This window comes from Octopus bimaculoides, chromosome 5 (assembly GCF_046866305.1).
Source record: "Octopus bimaculoides isolate indiv1 chromosome 5, ASM4686630v1, whole genome shotgun sequence".
NCBI classification, from domain to species: Eukaryota; Metazoa; Mollusca; class Cephalopoda; order Octopoda; family Octopodidae; genus Octopus; species Octopus bimaculoides.
This window is the reverse complement of record NC_142932.1, coordinates 29,672,509-29,682,911: the sequence shown is the minus strand read 5'-3', so window position 1 is coordinate 29,682,911 and position 10,403 is coordinate 29,672,509. Positions and strand designations below refer to the sequence as shown.

Below are 10,403 nucleotides of genomic sequence, written 5' to 3'. Positions count from 1 at the left end.
GAGTATCCGGAGTGGTCCTGCCAATTCTTGTTTACACGACTTTAAGAGGACAGCTGGGAAACCATCGGGGCCAGTTGCCGAATTTGAGCTCATTTCATTTATGGCAGCTATCACATCTTCCTCTTCAATGTCGATGTAGGTAATGGATGCAGTCTTTTTCTGCTGAGTGCTATTGTCAAAGAAATCAGCTGGGTTCTTTATCTGCATGACTCAGAGGAGAAGTGAAGACACTCTTGAATTGTGTACTGAGCACTTCACTTATCCATGTGGGATCTGCAGTCAGTGAGCCATTAGGCAGGAATAGGGGTCCTATCTTATACTGTACCGTAGCAGTCTCTTTTGCAAATCTATAGAAAGCCTTGGGGTTTGTTTTTATGCTTTCTACTGCTCTCTTCTCCTTCTCTGCTCTCTCCTTTTCATGGGAGAGTTTAATTTTGTTTTCTATTTCTAACAGTGTTAGTTTTAATTTAGCCCTTTTCCTATCCTCCAGTTCTCTATTTAACTGGTTTGAGACCTTTGTTCTGTGTCTCATAAGGATTTTCCCCTCTCTAGGAATTCTATTGGTATGTTTGCTGGTCTTTCTATATGGCACGTATTTGGTGCATATGTCTTGTATGGTTGACATAAAATGACTTAGTTTGAGGTCATTGTCTTGTATAGAAAGGCTGTCATGCCAGTTTTGATTTCGAATCTCTCTGCGAATTGACTTCCAGTCCGCCCTGTGGAAATTCAAGTTGGATATTGCTTGAGTCCTCCTAGTGGGGTGGGTGTCAGTGGGTTGTCTAGGACCATACATAATTAATTCTATAATGTCATGATCTGAGAGAGATGTGGGCGTTATTTTCACATTATGGATTAGGCTCACATCGTTTGTGAAGCAGAGATCTAAAATATTGCTTCCCCTGGTTGGTTGGAGTATCACTTGTTCCATGAACAGCATGCTGGATAGTTCTAGCAATGATTTTGCCTGGCTTTGTTCATGCAGTGACATCCCAGAGAGGATGTGACCTTCAGGCCATTTAACATTTGGGAAGTTAAAGTCGCCTAGGAAAAGTATATTGATGTGTTGGTCCAGATTTGTCAGGATCTCTTCTATGCGTCTGAGGCTGTCCTCAAATTTACCTTCCTGCTTTGCGGTATTTGGTGGACGGTATGTTGAGCAAACAACTACATCAATTTGTTTTATGTGTACTATTAAAGTATCACATACAGAGTTTGAGTGTGATAGTAGTAGTAGGGGTGTGACATCTTCTCGGATGTACATTGCAACTCCCCCATGACTTCTATCCCTTCTGTCTGTTCGGAGTACGGCATACTCTGGTATATTTATCTCCGCATCTGCTATATTAGGTGTTAGATGCGTTTCGGTAAGCACCATGCATATTGCTTGATTGCATGTTACTAGGTCTTTCAAGTATAGGAACTTGTCTTTGCCGCCTGTTCGTAATAGGCCCCGGATATTCAGTAGGAATATGGGTGTGATATCTGTGCAGGGGTTCCTGGTGTTAGCGGTGGCCATCCCTGATCCATCATCTATGGTGGTCTTGGACAATGGTTCGTGTGGCGTTGACTCTGTACCCTCTGCATCCACGTTAACTGTTGTACCATTTTCTGGGCCACGCTTAAAAAAGCTTGCTGCTCAGCTATTGCAGTTCGTACAGCTTCTGCATACAGCCTTTTTTGGGGAGCAGAAGGAATATACGGACTTTTCTCTTTGTGAGTCCTGTTGTTATTTGGTGGATTATGTGTACGTAGATTTAAGCTTTCTGGTCTCCCTTTTCTGCGCTCCCGCTTATTTTGTTGTAAGTGGTTATCTACCTTGTTTAGCTGGTGGTGTTTGGGATGGGCAAATTTGCAGTTTCGTCCCTTTTCCCCGTGCCAGCAGGTAGCATTTAGGTAGAATTTACAGATCTGATTCTTTTTCTCTGTGTGACGTGTTTGGGCTTGAAGCCTGTTTGTGTTTACCGTCTTCTTGTCTGTTCTCCTGTCTTTGTCGTTTGTGGTGCAGCGTTGGCTGTATTCACCATGGTCATTGCATCCCTCATCAGTGGCTACAACACTGGTGGCATCCGCCTTGTCTTGGTGATCCGTTTGGTCCTTCTGAGCCTGAGCACAGTGTGCAGGGTCTTCACTGTCCTTTTTTGTGTCCGTGTCTCTCATAATGCCTTCTAGGAGGTCATGGTGCGGTTTCACGAGCTCGTAGGAGCGAATGAGCTCCAGTTTCTTTCGATCAATTTGAGCCATTGACCTGTGGAAATTGTACCTATCCAGGCTTTCGGCTATTAGATCATTTGCTGGTGATCCTTTGGTCAGGTTCCATGCGTGTACAAGAAGGCGAACTTCCTCCAGCTGCCAGTTTCGGCGCATCTTCATCTTCTTGTATATATATATATATATATATATATATATATATATATATATATATATATATATATATATATATATATATGTATATGTATATATATATATATGTATATATATATATATATATATATATATATATATATAAATATATATATATATATCTTGAAAACTATATATTTGCATATACATTTGATTGTATGTATGTTTGTGTGTATTTATGTACATGTATATAAGAAGTAAATTAGAGGAAAATACACAGAATATGTGTGTATATGAGCATTTATTCTGTGTTAATACGATGAAATAATGTAATAATGTGCTACCACAAGAAACCTTTGTAGATTTCATCTGAATTCACTGTTAACACACAGAACAGAAAATGTAAATAGCTACCATAGCGAAACGTGCTCTGACTTCAAGGTACTTTTAACCAATATTAGCTATAGGTTATTGATACCAACCGCAAGTATTGATTATTTGCATTATTTGTTTTTTCTGATTTATGAATCAGACTCCTTTAAGAAAAAGTATTATTTATTAACATCCAATTGTAAGTGTATTTACTTATAGTCTTAATTCTGTGCACCTTTTATTTAGGAATTTTAAATTTACCATAGAAAGTAAGTTTCCTTGCTTTTGTTTTTCACTATACGTAAATGTACCGTATACTAGCTGTTTCTCAATAATATTTCGATATAAATTTTACATGTATCGTTTAAATTTGTGTTTTTTTATGTATCGTTTAAATTAATGTTTTTTTATGTATCGTTTAAATTTGTGTTTTTTATGTTGTTAACTATTATGTAAATTTTTATCTAAGGATAATTGAACTGAATTATTATGTTTCGCTGTTGCATTACTGGATACTTTTGAAGTCGATTGTGGAGTTCTTTTGTCATTGCCTTATTGAGCTACATTTTCCCTTGTTTCAAGCAATTTAAAATTTTGATTATTGTGATTATCTTAGTCTTAACTCGGATACCAAAGCCAAAAACAAATCAGAAGACAAAAGCCCCATGATTTACGTAAAATTCTCAAAAGAATTTGTATTGACATCCAATAACCATTTACACTGCAGATTGTGCATCGTTGGTGTCAAATGTGATAAAAAGTATTTTGTTAAGTCGCATAGAATGAGGAAAAAACATCAATACCTTCTTAAGTTGATTAGTAAAATTAAGCAACCACCTATCAAATCATTTGACGATCAAAGAGTATCTTGAGGCCGACATTCCTTCGCACAAGCTCACTTATTCAAGTTTGAGATATCTCGTTGCATCTATCAATAAGCCCCTGCCATCCCAATCTACGTGCCGAAAATATGTTGATACGATTACTCTTTTACTCTTTTACTTGTTTCAGTCACTTGACTGTGGCCATGCTAGAGCACCGCCTTTATTCGAGCAAATCGACCCCAGGACTTATTCATTGGAAGCTTAGTACTTATTCTATCGGTCTCTTTTGCCGAACCGCTAAGTTACGGAGACGTAAACACACACACCAGCATCGGTTGTCAAGCGATGTTGGAGGGACAAATACAGACACACAAACATACACACACACACACATATATATATATATATACGGTTTCTTTCAGTTTCCGTCTACCAGATCCACTCACAAGGCTTTGGTCGGCCTGAGGCTATAGTAGAAGACACTTGCCCAAGATGCCACGCAGTGGGACTGAACCCGGAACCATGTGGTTGGTAAGCAAGCTACTTACCACACAGCCACTCCTACGCCTAGTGCAAATCTGGTTGAAAATTGTAAGAGCTGCCTGGCTCATCAAAATGTATTTGTAATTTCTAATGCGAGTGAGATCGATGACAAAAATTGTTAGTGTAGATATTGGTTCAGTTAAAAATCCTCAAAACATGTTCTTAATTGAATATTTACCACTTGAATTATCACTAACTGCCGCAGTCATCACTCAGATAATCGATGATTCACTTAAAAGTAATGGCGGTTCCAAGGGAAAATTTTGTCTGCTATCATTTTCTGATGCTGCTTGGTATATGGTAGCTGCTGGAGGAACATTGCAAGTTAAGTACTCTAAGCTCTTTAATGTGACCTGCTTCTCCCACCTACTGCACAACTGTGCTCTAAAAATAAAGGCTTTCTATCCTGCAATCGGATGTGTGATTGCCGCCGCCAAGGCTGCATCTTTAAAAACAAGCACCGTTGAGAGTAATTCGAAATAAGCGGATACCCGTCTCATCCAGTAGTGACCAAGTGGAGGTAGCTGGTAGGATGCTTGCGATTACTATACCAAGAAACTTGCAGAAGTTACAAAAATTGTAGAGACTTTTGAGAACGAAGACATTTTGGTGAAGTGAGCGAAATAAGCTATGCGAAACCCTGAGATCATGACCAACCTCACACAAATCTGCTTAAACTATCTGCAGTTAAAAGAATTGATTTTAAAAATTGTATCAACAACCTTCACCATATATGATGCTTACAAAAACCTCAAAGAATTGAAATTCAACAAAGACCCATGTTGCATCATAAATTAGATTGATTTTAGATTCAATAAAAACTAAATCAATTCGGTAATTCAGCTAATGAACCCCAAAGTTTCATCCCAGAACTATGCAGATATGCAACAATGCCAAGCGGCATCAGCTGTAGAACGTATTTTTCCGATGCTGAAAAATGTCTTTCTAAAACAGGAATCTTTTGTCTACAAATATAAAGCATTATATATTGTACGATAATAAATTTCCACAATTATTACTTTTTAATTGCTTTGATAATACTCGTATATCAAAGTAATCAAAACTAGAGTGAACTCCCTAATGTTTATAGATTTATTAATAATAATATGATTAAAATGGGGTTAAAATTTGTCAATAAAGTTTTAAAATAAAGTTAAAATGTATGAAAATAAGCTTAAAATTAAACAATTTTTTACGTTAAACCTGTTATAGTAGATAGTACCTACCTGCTATAATAGAGTGTATAATTTTCCTCATGAAATAGGAAATATTGACTTTACTCTTATCCGATAGTGCATCCATTTCGCTAAGCATGTTATTCGCTTGATTTTCAATTCGTTTTACGAAACAGTTTAAGATATTGTAATTGAATGATGGCTTCAGTATCTTTGATGAGTGGACCCATCTTGATTTTGGGCTGAAAATATCAGTGCAGAAATATATTTCAATATTTTATTTATTAATTATTTATGTCATGAAAATGTAATTAATAGCAAATTTTGTGGTGGGAAATGAAACGTAAATTATTGTTGATGTAATTGTTCTTTAGGAAACGTAAACTTTGCTTGATGTAATTGTTCTTTTGGTTCCTACGAACCCTGATCTAGCAGATCTAGGGTGAATATCAGTCAAGCTAGGAATATCCCATATAGAATCTTGGCTTGAAAGAGAATAGTGACTTAATTGTTGACATAAACCTAAGATTTTATTTAAACATAGTAAGCTACATGATCTTTCCCATCATTGACTAAAGAGAAAAAGTTGGCAGCTTTATACTCCCATTATTAATATGAAGTGTACGAACTTATTTACTAATTCGCTCGGGCTACTGGAAATAAAAGCATTTTTCCAATAAATTATATGCAACCGTTGTTGTTGGCACTCCGTCGCTTACGACGTCGAGGGTTCCAGTTGATCCGATCAACGGAACAGCCTGCTCGTTAAATTAACGTGCAAGTGGCTGAGCACTCCACAGACACGTGTACCCTTAACGTAGTTCTCGGGGAGATTCAGCGTGATACAGTGTGACAAGGCTGGCCCCTTTGAATTACAGGCACAACAGAAACAGGAAGTAAGATTGAGAGAAAGTTGTGGTGAAAGAGTACAGCAGGGTTCGCCACCATCCCCTGCCGGAGCCTCGTGGAGCTTTAGGTGTTTTCGCTCAATAAACACTCACAACGCCCGGTATAGGAATCGAAACCGCGATCCTATGACAGCGAGTCCGCTGCCCTAACAACTGGGCCATTTTGCCTCCACCCAATAAATTATATGCAACCATCTTACATAGATAAGAACACATTTGATTATGCAATCTTAGATGCACTATGGCTCATTAAAAAGACACTATGACCACGACTAGAATTTCTTTAATCATAATAATGGCCTGCATGAATTCCAGTAAAGATTGGCTCTTTTCAGTAACCTTCAAAAACGCTCTGTCCAGTGCATTGATCCATTTCTTGCTTTTATACTATCTCTATCATCTTTGCTTTCTTTGATGCTTCCAATTTAAGGTTTACCTTTTCAGATATTCCCATTAACCTTCTTAATATATAATCGACCATTCTCAGTTTAAATCACACGATTTGTTTTCCAATGGGTTCTTACTTGTATTTCGAGTGGAGATCTTTGTTGCACACGATTTCAGAATTTAGTACTTCACCTCTCGTAACAGACTATATCCTAGAAGAAAAGTGTCATATTTTAAAAATAAAATGAAGAAATCTCATCACCAATGCTTCAGTCTTTCGTGGAACTGTAGACCACAGGTTTCCACACAAATACGACTGCAGAAATTGCAGAGAATATCTTTGTTAGACATGGTGTAGTGGACCTTGCATTAGGTTTTTGTCTTTTCATGTTCGGTGTTTCTTTTCAGTTCGATTCTCCAACTATTATTTTCATTCTACCATTTCATTAAGATATCATTTCAAAAGTCCTTATAATGGATTTTCAGGCAACCTCTTCGAAGGCTTCCACATTTCCATTCGTGGTAGTACAGAGCCATGGCAACAAGAAGTGGTCTCTTTTCAGATGACATGTCCTACCCAACGCAGCTGTGATTCCAGTATAGGCTCAACAACAGCACCCAGAAATAATGCAAATAGCATTGGTATTAATAGTGTTTTACAGTATGATATCAGGAAAGCAGATTGAACAGTTTCTTCCTAGTGGATACACATTGTGACACTCCTTAATTAAGGTTAAAATTTACCCAGAAATTCATCTCTTAAACAGTGTCTAACAAATCCTCACTTTTTGCTGTTGAAATCCTTCGTAAAGTTGATGGATGCAATGGAAAGTTAGATTCACTCCTTGATAGCTTTTTCCTGAAATTTTGCATGATAAAGATCATAGCGTTGATGGTCCTAGATATACGAGCTCAGCACTGACATTCAAGAAAATTTGCCCGTATATTTATCAATCGCTCAGTAGTTTTTTTTTCCTTTTTTTTCCATAAAATTTCTCCTACAATGAAGTAAATTGAATTCTTCGCTAATCTCTAGTCAAGCAGGTCAATTTTTCTACTGCGAATGATAACTATTATTCTATTGTATATGCGCATCCTTGAAATATTATCGAAAGTCACTATATTGCTAACATACTCTAGTGCAGCCTTCAGCAAAATTCCTTCAAGACTTATTTATAGGATTACTTGGGAATGCTGTTAGACTAGTTTTCCTTGGTTTAGCAAGAAAATGGTAGTTACAAGCCATTCCATTTTCGGCGGTAGAGCCTAACTTGTAGTTTCCGATGTTGCATATATTGCATTGCCTTACGAGAGATCCTAATACAATGCCCTGATATTTATTTATTGAGTCATATAAATCCTCCTGGCGAATCTCTTGTCATCGAATAATTAGGTACAAAAAATAAGATACAGTTCGATTTCAGCAGAGCACATTTCACTTTCATTAGCCTATCGGATTGAGCAACAGGAAGTGATACTAATTTGTTGACAAGAGTATTCGCGATGGCAAGGCTAACACCAGCTTTACTTCATCTATCATTCTCACTTTCTAACCAGAAGTTGTAGTCTTGCATTCGTAGATTATCGGGTCCTCTCATAGTTACTCATTAAAGTCTTTCGGGTTTCGATATATCAGACATCGTTGTGGCATTTTCACAAACATATTTGAGCTGGTCAGTATTATGTGTTTACTCGCAGCACTTCTGCGAACCAACGATAACACACACACACACACACAGACACACACACACACACAGACACACAAACACACACACACAAAACATTAATGTGAGCAGCTGGGCGCAATATAATCCTAATAGACACATATATTGCTAGAAACAGCAGTTAAACCACTTATAGCTGTGTGTGTGTGTGTGTGTGTGTGTGTGTGTGTGTGTGTGTGTGTGTGTGTGTTGATAGTGCATATTTCATATATATCTGCTTGAATAAAAGCTTCCGAGGTGGTGCTCTAGCATGGCCGCAGTCCATGAAGCAAATATTTAGAAGATAAAAGTAGTTAATTTGTTACATACCTCATCATCACACCACATCCTAACCAGGGGCGTAAAAATTTATACAGCGAATGTTTGTTCAGGTTTTGCAGACTTCCCAGTACATCCTTAAATGACAACAACACAAAATAGGTTAAACAAGTTACAAGAGAGAATTCTTTTTTACAAAATGAAAAATATTGATTAACTCCAGCAGTCATCACCTCATATGTTTTAGTTGTAACAAATATATAAATTACAGAGATGTACTTGCATAGCAAATGACCTGATCTGAGATCGTGTGCTGAAACAAAAACAATTGCAGCGTGGAAGGTGTTTGTTTATAAGCGATTTAAAAACATGTAAAAAACCGTTAAATTCACTTCAACATTTCAATTTAGTTTGTCAAAATATTTTCGTCGCTTTGAGACCGCGACCTGTTCACTGACAAAATTCCAGCACGGAATATAGCCTTGTTTTGCGGTTAGGAAGCTCACTTCGCAACAACACAATTTCGAATTCAATGCCATACACGACACAATAACCCAGCGTCTTCCTACTATATCATCCAGTTAAATAATATTTTGCAGTTGCAATTTTGTAGACAGAAACTAATAAAGAGCGTGCCGTATACACCCACATGCGCGCGTACACACACAAACAGACACATGTAGACATACACTTACATACATACAAATTGTAGTCTGTATATATGTCTTCATATGCATAATGCACGGCTCGCACGATATGATATAGACCGCCACTTGGGGGACGGGCTGCGTATACAGATATTGAAGTAAGTTAAAATGTCGAATCTTTCTAATTTCCAAAAGTGACAGATTGCTGGATCGCAGATGGATGATGTTTCTAAAACTGTTGAAGTATTAAATGCTTCGCGAGGTACAGCCTCTAAAATCATATTGGTATTCCAAACACTAGTGCCCGTGCGAGCAGAAGAGACAACTCGGAAGACCTTCAATCAGGTGGGAAGATGTTTCAAGACAAGTGCTTCAAATAACGTGGAGGAGAATGGCGAGAGCACGTGAGGGATGGACAGAATGCTGTGGCCAGCGGAACCGACTCGTCGCCAGACAGCCTGGCCGATCCAGGCGATTCAGATAATTCCAAAACTAGAGTAAATTCCAACTTTAGAAAGCGTAATTCTGGATGGAACGCAAAGCACAGAGAGAGATCGTAGAATAGTAAAAAGTATTGTCTAAAATTTATTGAACTACAGTAGTAGAAATGACAGCAGAGCTAAACCACGACTTTGCCAACCCTCTGTCAACCAAAAGCGTTCGTAGTGAGATCCCTAAAGCTGGGTACTATGGGAGGGTCAGTAATCGCTGCACATTTCCTGTGATGCGGGAAAAATGGTATCTAGACTTTTAGACGTGGTCAATTCATCAATGGAACAATGTCATATCTTATTAATCATCAATCATCTTTTTCCCCACTTCGGGGCACATTTTCATCTGGAGAAAGCCGAGAAAAAGCATTCGATTCTAACTTCTTAGTCCCTACTATGCAGCATGGAAGTGGCTTTTTAGATCTATATCACAAAGTTAAAACCAATAATTATGTGAACATTTTGGTTGATCATGTCTCTCCTTTGGTACAAATATTACCTGATTGTAACGCAATCTTCCAGGACGACGATGCACCAATTCATACGGCTAATGGTATATAAAATAGTTCAAAGAGCTCAAAAATAATTAAATCACTTACCTGAACATAATCATCTCTAAAGACAAAAATGACTGGCGAGGGACCGAACCATACGCACAGTATACCATTTTCCCGGTTTTCATCTGCGAATCGCATAAGTTTTTTTATAAACTTCTGAAATATAAAAAAAAA

At 37.7% G+C, this 10,403-nt stretch overlaps 1 protein-coding gene across 1 annotated transcript in view; it reads right to left on the bottom strand.

The window, feature by feature from the left end:
* LOC149135456 (cytochrome P450 4V2-like) overlaps positions 1 to 10,379 on the bottom strand; it is a 36,551-nt gene extending 26,172 nt beyond the window's left edge. Inside the window, exons 1-3 of the mRNA XM_089351863.1 lie at positions 10,272 to 10,379; positions 8,586 to 8,671; positions 5,309 to 5,499 (exon numbers count right to left, since the gene is read on the bottom strand). Coding sequence (XP_089207989.1) covers positions 5,309 to 5,499; positions 8,586 to 8,671; positions 10,272 to 10,367 — 373 coding nt within the window. The 5' untranslated portion in view covers positions 10,368 to 10,379. The remainder of the gene's footprint in view (positions 1 to 5,308; positions 5,500 to 8,585; positions 8,672 to 10,271) is intronic.
* Positions 10,380 to 10,403: the final 24 nt, after the last annotated feature.